Raw genomic sequence first — 17,119 nt, 5'->3', positions numbered from 1 at the left:
TTATTAATACACATTGCCCCGCAGAGCTGACAGACCAAAGTTATCAGGAGATGCTGGAAGTTGCTGCCCAACACATGGCAATAGGTCGCCTGTCTCTTACTAATATACATCCTAATTAGCAGAGATACTAAACAATTACAGCATATTAGCTTTCTGATCCTCAGGATTTACCATAGAATAATCCGTGCCTTACGGAGGTCAACCTCTAACTGACTGCACCGTAGAATAAAGGAGCTTATGCACTAACAGGAGCCAAAGGGTTGTCATGGGAGAGCATCTTAGAGTTTACTGGTTCCTTGGATTACTGGGCTGGGGCACATAGGTTGTCTATTGCTCTATCTAGCTGTTGCTCCTTTTTGGGGTTTAAATTCCCATTATATACATACATTATCTGCATAGTTCCAAAACGGGGTACTCCAGCACACTGCCCAATTCTGATGCCATAGTGCTTCTATCCTCTCAGACCTCATCGCTGGTCTATAGTGTATCCACAAACAATTTAGAAAAATGAGGAGAGCAATTCAAAAGCAGTATTCCTGCTGCAAGGTGCTTTATTGCTGACTACCAAATACACAAATGTTTCGGGCCTTATACACCCTTTATCACGTGTCAAGTTTTCTGCATATTTCCCATGCCCAAGCTGGATTCTGATTCCCCAGGCCCTGCTAAAGTCTACTATAATTTTCTTCTCCAGTTTTTGACTACTGCCTGTTTGTTGACCTCAGTTCCTGCTGCAAGCCCTGATCTTTACCTATCTCTAACATTTTGCCTTGCCCTAGTCTATACCGTGTTAATTTTTAGTCCTTCCCCTGGAGTAAGTAGGTTCCATGTTAGTATTATTACAGAAAGTTCCAGAGCATGGGTGTTACCATTGCTGGTAGGGGTTCTCCTGCTTCATGGAAGATTGGACTAGCATCGACTGTCACATGAGCGTTCCTTGTTTATAGACTATAACAGGAGCCTGGATGTGGTGGTAGTTCCAGGGTTCCAGTAGCAGGGTGCTTCAACAGGATACCCTACATATTATGGGTATAGGATGTGTTATACGTAATTCTCGGGACCAGAGGTTTTCTGGTTAAGGGATCTTTCTGTAATTTGCATCACCATAAAAATCATTTAAACATGAAGTAAACCCAAAAGGATTTTTTGACACCAATATGGATCAACTACAGGGAACTGTTTTATTCTTACATAGAAAAAGGAAATTTTTAATAATTATTCGCTTAAAATGCAGTCAGTGGGAGATAGACTTCCTGTAATTCGGAACTTTCAGGTTTCGGCATAACGGGTTCTTTACCTGTAAAATGTAATATACTACTATTGTTGCTCTGGTTTCTCTCTCAAGAGCAAGCTCCGTGAAGCCTGCACAATAAAATTATTGCAAATTATTATGATTTAGAGATGCACCAAATCCACAAATCCAATTCGGCCGAACCCCCAATCCTTTGTGAAAGATTAATACCGAACTGAATCAGGACCCTAATTTGCATATGCAAATCAGGGGGAGAGGGAAAAGAGCCAAGCGCAGCATTTATACTCTGCAACACCATACATGCAACACGAGAAGAAAGAGAAAAGATTGCCAGGCTCCCTTTCATAAGGAGCTATGTAGAACTGTATAGGTGGGCACTCCAAAGTTTGGTGCTGCGTTTTGTCATTTTCCCTTTTCAGCAACTGCTGTATTGTACTATGCTGATTATCATATACTACATGATGTTCCTTTGCTGTTTAAAGATACTTTAATGCACCTTGCTTTTTATATATTCCCCAGTGTTGAGAGATTACTCTCTCAAGCACCTTTCTAAACTCTGCTGCATTTCATTTATACGATGTTCATGTTCAGCATGTTCTTACTGTTATGAAACCTGCTCTGCACAAATTTTACTTTATAAAACCTGCCCTAGAGCTCTTCAGTGTCATACATCCTGAATTTCTAAATGGAAATAGTAATATGCCCTGCCCAACAAATAGATCTGAACCACAATTAAGCCTGCTAGTACTGTTCCTCCAGTAGAAAGGATTGACATAAAAAATCAGCATATATTTCCCTATTCTGAGCTCCATATATACAGTTAGGAAAAATAATACACAGAAATCGACTTATGTACATTTCATATCCATATACTTGGTTGTAGCCCCGGGTACAAAAATCACTTTCTCGCTCAATAGTGTTTCTGCCCCTCTATAATAACATCTACAATAGCATTGTCAGGAACTCCCTGCCCTTACCATTATCTTCTACTTTGATTTGGATTTCCTAGTGATCTGCAGGTTGACCCGAAACCTGCTGTGACCAGCCGGTTAAACACCAGTTGGTCGAGTTCAGGTTTGAGATTTGGCCATCTATTGCGGGTCAGACTGGGGAAGTATGTAACTTTTCTGCTTGTACAGAGGAAGAAGACATGGGTATGGGTTGGGCTCAAGTCCTACAATGGCACCATTTTGTGGATTAGTAACAAGAAGGGTTTGTTCTTACGCTCAGCTTGTGTTAGGGTTAATGTATCGGTGCATCAATCCTCAAAAGGGTTACCGCAACCCTATGTCAACTCATAAATCAGCGGTTAGAGGAGAGCACTCTGAAGCAGTTTCTGCTGAGAAGGTTTATTCAACGACTACAAATCACACACAACATGTTTCGGGCCTTGCCCTTTCTCAAGTGTGAGAAAGGGCAAGGCCCGAAACATGTGGTGTGTGATTTGTAGTCGTTGAATAAACATTCTCAGCAGAATGCTTCAGAGTGCTCTCCTCTAACCGCTGATTTTGTGGATTAGGGTTAGGTGCATGTTAAAGCTTTTGGGTTAGGGTCGGGTACAGGTTTTGCAGATTAGGGTTGGGTGAAGGTTGATTTCTCCTGACCTGCTCATCACTAGAAGGTTCCTAATATATGATCTCAGCCCACTTTTTTCCTTACCTTTCCTTCCCAAGCAGGACTGGATGTTTAAATCATACAAGGTATCAGATCCATCTTGGTAATAAATGGGGTCAACAACAGAGTTAATCTTTTACAGAAGAAATTAAGAACATATACAACACATACAGAAACATGGGGATTATTTACCTGAACAACTGTATTAATAGATTGATAAGCCAATGGCCACATAGAACAGACATGGACCAGTTAGATCCCTGGCCATGCAGATTTTTCAGTTTATCTGATTCAAATCTGTTTCATATTAAACCGATTTACAGTAGCTGGGGATATCAGGAAATGAAGGGCTTTTACACAAATTATGTTTAAATGATCGATCGAAGTCCATCCATATAATGATTTCACCAGGTGTCAGGAATCTATCGTCCTAACCTCAAAGATTGAGGACTGACATCTTCAGACACTACCTCATGTTCATGAGCCCTGTATCATGATTTGACATCTACTATAAGAACTGTTGTACTGAGAAACACCCATTGCGCTGCTTCAACCACAAATGTAGAAATGGGAGAGCAGAAGATTTCACTTCTGACAGTCCTGCAGATCAGGTGCGATCCTGGCCCCTCCGCTTCCTGAGGCAGCAGCAGTTGCTGCTGCCCCCCCTCCCCTGGAAATTCCCCTCCAACAGCCTCAACTCGCCTCATTGGCGAAGCACCCCTGCTGCAGATACAATATACAACATCAAAGCAATGGTCATGTCTATCTATGGTTACATAGCATAAAAAACTATAGTTGTGCCAAAATCGGGCTGTGGTTGGCAATTTGGTAGCCCTTATGAGTACTGGTAGCCAACAGGAGCCCACATTTGGCAGTACATGTGTTTTTTAAGCAACCAAAACTTGCCTTCAATCCATGAACTCAAAAATAAGCACCTGCTTTGAGGCCACTGAGGGCAACATCCAATTGGTTGGTGAGCAACTTGTTGCTCATGAGCCATTGGTTGGGGATCACTGATTTAGAGAAACCTTGACACTCGGTTTGTTCTAAGGGTTAAAATATTGAATTGCTAGAGAATTTCAGCAGATAGGTGCTCACTGCTCAACCCCCTTCAATTTTGAATTTTCACGTTGATCAGGTGGTCCCCCAAATACATGGTGATGGTTGCTGCATTTGTGGAAAGCTTTAGAAACGTTACAGTAATTTCCTTGAGATCTGCAGTCAATCTGTAGCTGATTCTCTCGGTGTAATTGAGTTCCAGTGACTGACAAGTACAAAAGACTGTGTTGCAGCCATGATTGATTAGCGGCAGAGATCTATAATATATATGTACACAGGTAGCAACATATTAAAGTTGAAGAACAGACAACTCGACGTCAAGATCAAACTCAAATAATTCCTCCTTAGATTCTAGTTCATGGAAAAGAAAGTGTGGGACGTAAACTCTGAATCTGTTCTCTGTTTTGCAACAGAAAAGAGAAAAATATTTACTTTTAACAATCTGATCAATCCCTGGACCAAGTTTAGTCTTTAATCTTGACAGCCTTGTATACAGCCTTGTATAGCTTAGCAAGTGATAAAAACATTTTATATTCTCTGTTTTTTTTTTTTTTTATAAAAATCTGTAATTTTTCAAAATGGCAATACCCCTACAATTTAGGGGCAGTTTGAAACTGTGTATCTGGTACTTGCAATTCAGATTGAACACTAGGGGGCAGATTCACTACAAGACGAAATGGCTAACGCCAGCATTACCATCCGCAGGGTCATCGCCTATTCACTAACACTCGATCGAAAAGTCATTACTCCGCAAATTCAATAGTGCGGATTTTACTGAACTTTACCTCTTTTGCCAGATTTGACTTTGCCACCTCAGACCAGGCAAATTGCTTAACGAAGCTAGATCTTCCTCAATCTTCTGTCATTTACATCCTGTGTGCCGAAAATACATTAAAGTTCAACAAAAAAAGGCGACTTTTCCTTAAATTAAGCAGAATTGCCTGCAAAAGTCCTGACTTGAACTATTTTTGGTTAACCGGTTTTCTGCACCAGCCTGGGGTTATTCCAGTGAGCACCACAGAGAGATCTTCAGACTTTAACGCATGTTCAGTCAACGAAATAGCTGACTTTTTAGTTAAAGTTTGGCTTATTGTTCTACTGTGAATGCGCAGCCGCGAGAAGAAGGAAGAAGACGGAAGAGGATCGCTCCATGGTGCTCATGGGTATAACCCTGGGCCTGTGCAGTTTTCTGCTGATAGGAGCACCGACCCGGGGTTTCAAGTAAGTCAATACAATCACTTGGGGGTGCCTAACATTTGGCACCCCCAAGTGCAAACAGACTTTCCTTCTCCTTTAATGGATACATGATCAACTTTATGTGCCCTGTGCTAAAATACAATTACAATCCCATTGTCCCTGTTTGTCAGTAAAACAAGTATTTACAGTATGCATTGTCTATCTGAAATGTATCGGTATCATCAGCAAATGAATTGGTTGAATGCAGATAAGAGAAAATCGAGAGCATCTCTTACAGATAAAATTAGCTACAGTATTTGCCCAACACTTACACCCTGTGGCCAACATCTGGGCGTTGTTGAGTTGGGTGTATGAAGAAGACCTCTGCTTGCCCACTTGCATTTTCTACATGCCATTTCAGCACCTGAAGCGTTCTCTGCACCCTACACTTTTCCTTACCTGAAGCATTTTCTACACGCTACCTACATGAAGCAATCTTTTCCGTGCCACTCCGGATGCACCGCCTACACAAAAGTAGGGAGTGTACTCGATAGTATACCTGAAAAAAGGCCACGCAGGCCTGAAACGTTGTTTTTTTTGTCTGAGAAGCTGAGCCAGGATTCCAATAAAGGCTTTTTTCATAATTATAAATTTTGGATGGTGCTGTGACTTCACTACCTAAGTATTTAATCCAGTTGGAGTGGACAACTTTGCATGTGCACCTGCTATTTGAGAGATCCAAATGTCTGGGTGAGTGCTGATCAATTGTACTTCTCTGCAACTTGCACACAATTCACCAGTATAGACCACAAAATTACCTTTTACATCATGACGCAAGATAGCATCCCATACGCATCACTAAAAATGAATTCAAGACAGGTCTTGTGGACTCCAGAATGAAGTGAAATACCTTTATGGCCTCCCAAAGTTTTTGAAGTTCTGGAGTCCAAAGTACATTTCCACTCATCATCTATCATCCCAGAAAGAAACGGAAACTTTTGTAGTTTTGAAGAATGGCCTAATATCTAAGTAACTAAAATAACCTAGTGCTTTTTTATTTGTTGTCAGTGTTTAAATGCCTTTGACATGATACACCTTTCATTAGACTTTTACTGATTCATGCATGTTACTTCAGCCAACCATGCCTTGCCAGAAAATTTAAATCGGCGTGGCCAACAGCTTTCCAAGCGCTTTGTGCAGCAAATCTTTTTGGTAGAAAAATTCATTAGCACACGTGGCAGATACAAGCAGGGTCAGGCTCTTGCGATGTATTTGTGAAAAAAGCAACGTTTCAGGGTAACACCCCTTTGTCAAGCTATTGTATTGGGAGGGTGCCGATCCCTCCATCATTGAGCACTGGGCTTATAGGATTGTGAAGGCCAGGGTGTGCGGGTTTGGATACATTTTGTTGGACTACAGCAAATCTTTTTGCCATCTTTCTAGTTCCAAAATGTTTGGAGGTATGTAGTAAAAGGGTAGAGTAAAAAGGAAGGTAAGCAGTTACGGCTGTTCAGAGGTGGTTGTAGACGTGTTGACTAAAGTATGACATTGCATTGCAGGTGAATGTGTTTGGTTTGGATAGTGATTCTGCCTAATCCTCCCAAAAATAAAGAGATCTGCCTTATCGTAGAACTTGAATTGTATCCTGCCGGTTTCAGAAGTCACATGATGGGTTCGGATTTGGTTCTATTCACCTGAATTGGAATCTTGAAATGGATGGGATTCAACTAAATCCTGGAATTGGTGCATTCCTAGAGTTTAAATTTCCTCTCAAATATTATTGCACTGGGGTCCTGCTCTGCATTTTCCATTCCAGATTTGTTTTCTTCCTTGGAGCTTGTTGCAGAATTGCCGCTAGCAGTAGCCTCCAACAGGGCTTGAATTAGGACCAGGACAATATGATAATGCAGAATCCATCTTACAAAACTGCCAGTATCAACGACCCCTTGATACAAAATTTCAATAAAATAATTTTGAGCAGGGAAAGATTACAGAGGTAACTACACATTGTTCCCTCTAATATCTACTAGGTTTAAAAATTATCATTTTTTTTTACACTTTTGGAAAATAGTAAGCAGATTGCATTCACTGAATTATGTGTGTCCATACAACGTTTTCTGAGTGGTCCACGGTTTGATGTGTGCGTTAATGTGTGCGTGTGCACAGAGAGACGATGGCACACAACTAACCATGCAGTGACACATTCCAGTGGAAACTTGGGTAATCTTTTGATGTTTTAGATTTGCTCTGTGACACAGCAGTTCACCACAATAGGTGTGAAGAAGTGAAGATGTCTTTGTAGTTACATAGTTAAATCGGGTTGAAAAAAGACAAAGTCCATCAAGTTCAACCCCTCCAAATGAAAACCCAGCATCCATACACACACCCCTCCCTACTTTTAATTAAATTCTATATACCCATATCTATACTAACTATAGAGTTTAGTATCACAATAGCCTTTGATATTATGTCTGTCCAAGAAATCATCCAAGCCATTCTTATAGTCATTAACTGAATCAGCCATCACAACATCACCCGGCAGTGCATTCCACAACCTCACTGTCCTGACTGTGAAGAACCCCCTACGTTGCTTCAAATGAAAGTTCTTTTCTTCTAGTCTAAAGGAGAGGCCTCTGGTACGGTGATCCTCTTTATGGTTAAAAGGTCCCCTGCTATTTGTCTATAATGCCCCCTAATGTACTTGTAAAGTGTAATCATGTCCCCTCGCAAGCGCCTTTTTTCCAGAGAAAACAACCCCAACCTTGACAGTCTACCCTCATAATTTAAGTCTTCCGTCCCTCTAACCAATTTAGTTGCACTTAGTCTCTGCACTCTCTCCAGCTCATTTATATCCCTCTTAAGGACTGGAGTCCAAAACTGCACTGCATACTCCAGATGAGGCCTCACCAGGGACCTATAAAGAGGCAGAATTATGTTTTCATCCCTTGAGTTAATGCCCTTTTTTATGCAAGACAGAACTTTATTTGCTTTAGTAGCCACAGAATGACACTGCCCAGAATTAGACAACTTGTTATCTACAAAAACCCCAAGATCCTTCTCATTTAAGGAAACTCCCAACACATTGCCATTTAGTGTATAACTTGCATTTATATTATTTTTGCCAAAGTGCATAACCTGCATTTATCAACATTGAACCTCATTTTCCAGTTTGCTGCCCAGTTTTCCAATTTAGACAAATCACTCTGCAAAGTGGCAGCATCCTGCATGGAACCTATAGTTCTGCACAATTTAGTATCATCTGCAAAAATAGAAACAGTACTTTCAATGCCCACCTCCAGGTCATTAATAAACAAGTTGAAAAGCAAGGGACCTAGTACAGAGCCCTGCGGTACTCCACTAACAACACTGGTCCAATTAGAAAATGTTCCATTTACCACCACTCTTTGTAGTCTATCTTTTAGCCAGTTCTCTATCCAGGTACAAATACTATGTTCCAGGCCAACATTCCTTAATTTAACCAGTAAGCAAGGGAGATAATCTTGCATGGATTAAAAATATATTTCAAGGCCAGACAAGAGGGAGCAGATTTGTAAAGCAAAGTCTTCCTTAACATCATCATCTTACATTGAGCGTTACAGTTAGTAATATTTGAAACCAATAGTTTTCCTGCTAATTAAAATCTGTGTAGTTTGAAGCAGAACTGGCACGTTTACCACAGGCTTCAGAGAGCGACTCCACGTGTCCCTAAACACTTGGCAGCTGTCATGTGATATAGGCAGGGCTGTTTGGCTTTTTTTCATTTGATGCATTTTTTTAGTATTTCCCAAGGCTTACAAACCGCTTATTTACTTAAGAACCTCTGTTGCTCATTATTCATTATATAACTATTTCTTTTTTTTTTCCACTGAGCCTTTCTCTCTGTCATTTTAGGGCTGGCAGCTTATTTCTGGACAAGATTTAACTGGAATTGATATATCAGGTAAGAAATGGAAATGCCCAGTGCCAAGAAGTCCTGATGCCATGACTTGCAAATAAAATATTCCCTGTGTTTTGTTGCCTCTGTTCCTTCAGTATCTTAATTTTTAGGCTCATTTCTACTTCTAATTCTACTTTTCTCTACTCAGCCTATCATAGGCCAAGTCCACCACCAGGGACCGGCTACCACCGATACCAGTTCTACCTCTATGAGCAGCCTATTGGGATACAGCCATACCTCCTCCCTGAGGAATCTCGCAGAAGTACGTTGTCTAAATCTCCTGTTATTATTCTTATTAAGCATCCTGTAAAGTAGCATGCTGAGTGTGCATGAGTGTCTGTTATATGATCACATGAATACTGGTGGCGTTGAACATTGATAAATGTTGCAACGATCAGCATAATTGAACAATAATTTGTATTAAAACATAAGGGGCCGATTCACAAAGGGTCGAATATCGAGGGTTAATTAACCCTCGTTATTCGACTGGGAATTAAAAATCCTTCAACTTCGAATATCGAAGTCGAAGGATTTTAGCACAAATAGTGCGATCGAATTATTATTTCTTCGATCGAATGATAAAATCCTTCGAATCGAACGATTCAAAGGATTTTAATCCAACTATCGATGGAATATCCTTCGATCAAAAAAAGTTAGCCAAGCCTATGGGGACCTTCCCCTAACATTGAGTTCGGTAGCTTTTAGATGGCGAACTAGGGGGTCGAAGTTTTTTCTTAAAGAGACAGTACTTCGACTATCGAATGGTCGAACGATTTTTAGTTCGAATAGTTCGATTCGAAGTCGTAGTCGAAAGTCGTAGTAGCCCATTCGATGGTCGAAGTAGCCCAAAAAACACTTCGAAATTCAAAGTTTTTTTACTTCGAATCCTTCACTCGAAGTTAGTGAATCGGCCCCTAAGTGTTAGTGAGTCCACGTAGTAGAATATTGTCAGAAATGGACGTGTCAGAGGGTCTATCTAACAGAACAGAGATACATGACCACCATAATCACGAATGGCTCCCACATGTGATAAGTGCAGAAAAGCTTTGCATCATCAGGCCTAAATAGTGCAGAGAGAGACCCTATAATGTAGCAGCACTAGAATCCTTAAATGCATTTTGTCAAGAGATACATACAGTCAAGATACATACAGTCAATTTTACAGTCAGTTGTGCCAAGCGCAGTTGGTTTGGGCCTTCCCCAAAAGGGGAAAAATATGTGGTACTGAAAACTGGGGCCATTCTCTGTGACTCTGTTGATTATTCTTGGATCATGTGAGATTGAAAATAGAAATATTGCTTCCCATGCATCCAATCCACTATTTTGGATTCGGCCGAATCCTTCGCGAAAGATTTGGCAAAAAATTTGACAAAAAGTCAGATGATTTGCCTCTCCTCCCCTAATTTGCATATGCAAATTAGGATTTGATTCGGCCGGGCAGAAGGATTTGGCCGAATCTGAATCCTTCTGAAAAAGGGCGAATCCTGGATTCAGTGCATCCCTGATATGCAGATCAGTAAAGGTCTAGATCAGGATCATAGGCTGATCCTAATTTCTGGAAAAGACAAAGAGCTTTGCAGACTGGTGTTCACCAATACACTTTTGCAGACTCAGACTTTCTTCTGTATTACATAGTTACATAGTTAAATCGGGTTGAAAAAAAGACCATCAGGTTCAACCCCTCCAAATGAAACCCAGCCCCTCTTGTGCACCTACAAATATCTAATTCCCTTTAGGCAACTTGAAGAATGAACAGCTGAGGGCTAAAGAAACTTCATTATATCTTAATCACTTTAAAACACTACATTTTTTGTAGTTACTGTTCCTTTAAGTAAACGTTTAGTTTGTTATAGAATGGGCAATTCCAAGTCACTTTTCAGTTGGTCCTCATTATTTATTTTTTACAGTTTTTTTTTAAATTATTTGCCCTCTTCTTCTGACTCTTTCCAGCTTTCAAACTGGAGTCACTGACCCCATTGAAAACAAATGCTCTGTACGGCTACAAATGTATTGTTACTGCTACTTTTATTACTTATTTAGACCCTCTCCTATTCATATCCCAGTCTCTTATTCATATCAATGCATAGTTGCTAGGGGAATTTGGACTCTAGCAACAAGACTGCTGAAACGGCAAACTGGAGAGCTGACAAAAAACCACAAATAATAAAAAATGAAAACCAATTACAAATTGTCTCAGAATTTCACTCTCTACATTGTACTAAAGGTTTACTCAAAGATGAACAACCCCTTTAAGTGTGAATGGCTCAGTAATAAAAGAGTTACAAAAGAAGGACGGTTCCATGTTCAGAGGCCTGTACTGAAAAAGTAGTGCATTCAGGACAATTGTATTAGTAGCTTCTAAAGCGTTTTTAAGGGACAAAACAATTCCCTTTTTAATTGCTACCACCCACCTATCTGCGACCCCATTAATCTTTTGGGGTCTTTGGCATGAAAATAATTGAACTTGTGTAGAACTGCTTGAGTAGCACATTTTATAAACCTTCAGGACAGCATTTTGCATTCTGGCAAAACCATATTGTGTCTGGGTAGATATTCTGGAAAGTTAACTCATTCTGCTGCTGTCTCTGTCTGTCTTTCCTTGTCTTTGTGTATTTTAATTAATGACATAGGGGCAAATTTACCTAGGGTCGAATATCGAGGGTTAATTAACCCTCGATATTCGACTGCCGAATGAAAATCCTTCGACTTCGAATATCGAAGTTGAAGGATTTAGCGCAATTCGTTCGAAGGAACGATCGAAGGAATAATCGTTCGATTGAACGATTAAATCCTTCAAATCGAACGATTTTAATCCATCGATCGAAGGATTATCCTTCGATCAGAAAATTGATAGGAAGCCTATGGGGACCTTCCCATAGGCTAACATTGGCCTCGGTAGGTTTTAGGTGGCGAACTAGGGGGTCGAAGTTTTTTTTAAAGAGACAGTACTTCGACTTCGAATAGTCAAACGATTTTTAGTTTGAATCGTTCGTTTCGAAGGTCGAAGTAGCCCATTCGATGGTCAAAGTAGCCAAAAAAAACACTTTGAAATTCGAAGTATTTTTCCTCTATTCCTTCAATCGAGCTAAGTGAATGGGCCCCTTATTGTGGCAGTATTATAGAGAACTGTTCTATTCCTTTCCATGTTTGCATGATTATATATTAGCAATATATATATGTGCCAGAATAGATATTTTTTGTTACTAAAATGACGTAAATGTATTATGGCTCTGTCTGAAGTCAGTATGACAAATTCTGAAATACACTAAGGGGCCCATTTACTAACAATCGATCTTTTTTTCCACGAATCTCTAAACTTTTTAGGTTTTCCCTTTTTTTTAAAAAAAAATCAGAGATTTATCAGATTTTTAGAGGTATTCGTATTTTTTTCAGATTGTTCATACTTTTTTTTATTCTGATCTTTTAATAAATGTCATGACATTCGTGGTTTTAGAGTTTGTGAGTTTAGTCATGGTTTTCAAAAACCACTAAAAATCGACCTAAATAGGCCTCCACTCTACAGTCCTGCGCGGGTCCATTTTTTTAAACTTGTACCCACAACCCGCAACTTGACCCGTGTGTTTCAGCTTCCTGACCCGCAATAGGCCAACTAACCTTCCGACCCGGGGGACACAAGAAACCAGCAAAGGTGCGAGCTTGATCCCTTTCACCCACCCTTGTTCTTCTTCCAGTTTCTTAAAGGGGAAGGAAACCTAGTCGGCGCAAACCCCCCACCCCCCCTCCCATTTGTTGCCCACCCTCCCTCCTCCCCCCTGGCCTACCCGTCCCGCTGGACAAATGCCCCTAACTTGTTACTTACCCTTCTGCGCAGGTCCAGTCCAGGGAGTTCACAGGCGCCATCTTCTTCCACGCGATCTTCTTCCTGCTGTGAACGGCACATGCGCAGTAGGATCATTTTGCCAGTACGATCTACTGCACATGCATGCGCCAAAACGCCGTTCACAGCAGGAAGAAGATCGCGTGGAAGAAGATGTCGTCTGTGAACTCCCTGGACTGGACCTGCACAGAAGGGTAAGTAACAAGTTAGGGGCATTTGCCCAGCGGGACGGGTAGGCCAGGGGGGAGGAGGGAGGGTGGGCAACAAACGGGTGGGGGGGTGGGGGGTTTGCGCCGACTAGGTTTCCTTCCCCTTTAAGAAGATTCGGCACCAGAGTGACGTCACATCTGGGCAAATGTGACGTCACTCTGGTGCCGAATCTTCTTAAGAAATTGGAAGAACCACAAGGGTGGGTGAAAGGGATCAAGCCCGCACCTTTGCCGGGTTACCCAGCCTGGTTAAACGCAGACTGCCCATACGGCCAAGGAATCGGGGACTTTTTGCCCAAAACCCGACACTTTGCAGGTGTACTGCGGTACCCGACCCAATGCAGGACTCTATTCCATGCCTCATTTCCAAAAAGGGGGACCAGTATTAGCTGGGAAAATTAGTGCAAATCTGCACCCGTAAAAAAAAAAAGCCATACAGAATGCGCCTCACCTTGAAACTGTAGTGTCTAGCATCAATACTTCCATTACTCCTTGGAGCACATGCCATTAACCAGGCTGGAAGTCCATTGCACACAAAGAGAAGATATGGAAGGAACATCCATGGTACTCTTCTCACCCAATTCTCTATTCTTACTCATCAGTATATTCCCCAAACCCCCCTTTTAGTTGGTCTCCTTATTTGTTTTGCTCTGTTCTCTGTCCTATTCTCTTATTTTACACTGACTGCTCCTTAATAATAATTTCGGAGTCTTGTCAGTTCTGCTCCATATTTTCCCTATCAGTCTCTCTTCTCTATATCATTATCTTTCACCCTCCTGTCGGCTCATTATTATTATTATAGTCATCATTATCTCGGCTTATTACTGTTTTCTCTTTCCATTCTTATAATTTGTCCTTCTAACAATATCTTCTCCCATTTTCCTTTAGGCACCTGGGATTTCGAAGCCTTTGTTGCACGCACCAAACTAGGAAAGCCCTTGGCCACCACCCAGTTCATGGCTATGAGTCACATTCAGTAAAATGCAGTGACTCTGACCTTCCTCTAATATTGTGCAGTTGTGTTTTAGTCATACCAATTATTACAGTCAAATGTGTTTTTAGGCTACACTACATAAAGAGATATTGGCACAAATGAAATGCTTATGTAATGAAATGTAGTTACATATTTATAGGTACTTAGATATTAAATAAGTAAAAAGCATTTGCTTAAAGGATATTCTTCTGCTGCACGAGTCAACTAATCTTTCCTTGCTTCCCCACATTGATGTACATATTATTGGGAGATTCAGTGCTGACTACATTCTTAATGCTTAAGAGCTGCCATTGCCTGGGAAAATGTACAAGCAATATGGCAGCTTTGATTCAAATGTAAAAAAGAGCAAGTACACAGAGAGTAAATGCTGCTACTTTCACACACTTAAAGGGATCCTGTCACCGGAAAACATGTTTTTTTCAAAATGAATCAGTTAATAGTGCTACTCCAGCAGAATTCTGCACTGAAATCCATTTCTCAAAAGAGCAAACAGATTTTTTTATATTCAATTTTGAAATCTGACATGGGGCTAGACATTTTGTCAATTTCCCAGCTGCCCCAACTCATGTGACTTGTGCCTGCACTTTAGGAAAGAAATGCTTTCTGGCAGGCTGCTGTTTTTCCTTCTCAATGTAACTGAATGTGTCTCAGTGAGACATGGGTTTTTACTATTGAGTGTTGTTCTTAGATCTACCAGGCAGCTGTTATCTTGTGTTAGGGAGCTGTTATCTGGTTACCTTCCCATTGTTCTTTTGTTTGGCTGCTGGGGGGGGGGAAGGGAGGGGGTGATATCACTCCAACTTGCAGTACAGCAGTTAAGAGTGATTGAAGTTTATCAGAGCACAAGACACATGACTTGGGGCAGCTGGGAAATTGACAATATGTCTAGCCCCATGTAAGATTTCAAAATTGAATATAAAAAATCTGTTTGCTCTTTTGAGAAATGGATTTCAGTGCAGAATTCTACTGGAGCAGCACTATTAACTGATTCATTTTGAAAAAAATGTTTTTTCCCATGACAGTATCCCTTTAACTATTCAATGGACATTAAACGGAAGGCAATCCTTACATGGAATCCGTATTGTATTGGAGGAGAAGCGACTGTTTTAAGTAAACATTCCATGTGCTGATAATACAGCCCACCTATATGGATTCTACACCATGTTGCATGAATTAGCAGTGGTATTTATATAAGATGATAGGGTTCTTTTACTAAGGGCAACCACAGTGGTGCAAATAATTATTCACTGGAGGTACCTGCATCTGAATTTATCTCAATATTATATGAAAAACACTCCGACCAAATCCGCATGGGTCTTTTCGCCTTTCCGAAAATAACCCAAAAAATAGTGGGAACAAAACAATTCTTAATCATTTTTTGGATTTTCCACCTGAAAATTTTTTTTTGATTTTTGTTCGAAAAACCACAAATTCTTCGGATTATTGCACGAAACCCAGCGCAGATCAAAATATCTTTGGAACTTCTCCCATTGACTTATATGCAACCTTGGCAGGCCTGAGATGCCGGATTTTCTGATTCTGACTTTTTCCATCCTCGGAGTAAAATGAATCCCGAAAATTTTGTGGGGTTTTTTTTCCCACTAAAAATTCAGATTTTATACTTATATACTTTTATTTTTTTTCAAGTTTTTGGCATTCAGAGTTTAGTAAATAACCCCCTAGGTACCAATGCACCCATACGTCTTTTTGGATGATTTACGTGTGGTTGAGTTTAGTAGTCAACACAAGGACCATGGGTTCCCAATGAGTGCTTCATCAATGAAAGTGTGCCTGAACAATCAGGTGCCCATATTATTTTAATGGCAAATGGTGGAAATGACACTAACCAGACTTTTTTGCTGTAATTGAGTTTGATTTGCATCAAAACCAAATATAAATGTTCATGTTTTGATACATTGGACACAGTTGCGCCTAACACAATTCCTTCAGGTAGTTACAATGATGCTGGAATTATGGGCAGAAATTTTGGGGTCAACAACATGCCGAATTGCATCAAAAATTGCACTTCAGCACTGCCCTGATTTCTCCTCAGTAGTGATTGGCGAATTTATTCGCCAGACGCGAATTCGCAGCGAATTTGCGCGATTCGCCACCAGTGAATAAATTAACGAAATGAAAATTTGCGGCAAAAATTCGCCGACGTCAAAAAACAAGACGCCGGCGCCGTTTCGCGAATTTTTCGCCGTTTTGCGAATTTCGCAAATTCGCCCATCACTACTCCTCAGCCAGTCTGGCATCAAACTCCAAAACTCTGGCCTGCTACATTGATGTTTTCATGGAAATACTTTGCTTGCTTGCAGTGTTAAGTGCCTTAGTATGTTTGTTCAATGTTTCCTGTTGCATTACTGCTGTGGAACTCACATATTTTAGTAGGGACCAGACTGAGATTTAAATAGACCCTGGCTTTTTGACTAGACCGTGTCCCAAACAACCCCTAAAGGCCCAATAACTAGTGGCTGTCTGCTTAAAGTCGCTCGGGCATTTCCATGGCAGATGGGCATCGTATGTTTGTGTCCATAACACTATAGCTATTGTTTTCTATTGCCTAATACACAGCCCTCATAATCTTTAGCCACATTTAACTGCTTTTTGCTTTAAAGGAGAAACAAACCCTAAATAAAAAAAACTCCTACTCTACATAGACCCCCCTCCCGCCTCTCCCCCAGCCTAGCTGGTAGCCTGGACAAATGCCGCTAACTTTTTACTTACCCCTCGGTGCAGATTCTGTCCAGCGGATTTCACGGCAGCCATCTTCAGCCGCTTCGGTAATCTTCGCAATGAGACTGACGCTTCGGGAAGTTTTGGCGCATGCTCAGTTGTTGTGAAACAGAAAATTGCTCCAACTGCGCTTTCACTGGTCTTATTCAGAAGATTACCGAAGAGAAGAAGATGACGCCCGTGAACTGTGCTGGACAGAATCTGCACTGAGGGGTAAGTAAAGAGTTAGGGGCATTTGCCCGGGAGGAGGGAGGGGAGTCTATGTAAGGTAGGGGGGTAGGGATTTTTTATTAAGGGTATG

At 40.9% G+C, this 17,119-nt stretch overlaps 1 protein-coding gene across 6 annotated transcripts in view; it reads left to right on the top strand.

The window, feature by feature from the left end:
• Positions 1 to 14,259, top strand: part of pebp4.L (phosphatidylethanolamine binding protein 4 L homeolog) — a 57,680-nt gene extending 43,421 nt beyond the window's left edge. For 5 of the 6 annotated variants that reach the window (XM_018251057.2, XM_018251055.2, XM_018251058.2 and 2 more), the window contains 3 exons: positions 8,993 to 9,041; positions 9,187 to 9,300; positions 13,974 to 14,247. In XM_018251057.2, the coding sequence (XP_018106546.1) occupies positions 8,993 to 9,041; positions 9,187 to 9,300; positions 13,974 to 14,065 (255 nt within the window). In that variant the 3' untranslated portion in view covers positions 14,066 to 14,247. 6 annotated transcript variants of the gene reach the window in all.
• Positions 14,260 to 17,119: the final 2,860 nt, after the last annotated feature.

This window comes from Xenopus laevis, chromosome 3L (genome assembly GCF_017654675.1).
Source record: "Xenopus laevis strain J_2021 chromosome 3L, Xenopus_laevis_v10.1, whole genome shotgun sequence".
In the NCBI taxonomy this organism is placed as follows: Eukaryota; Metazoa; Chordata; class Amphibia; order Anura; family Pipidae; genus Xenopus; species Xenopus laevis.
The sequence above is the reverse complement of the archived record's forward strand: the minus strand, read 5'-3'. Positions and strand labels throughout refer to the sequence as shown.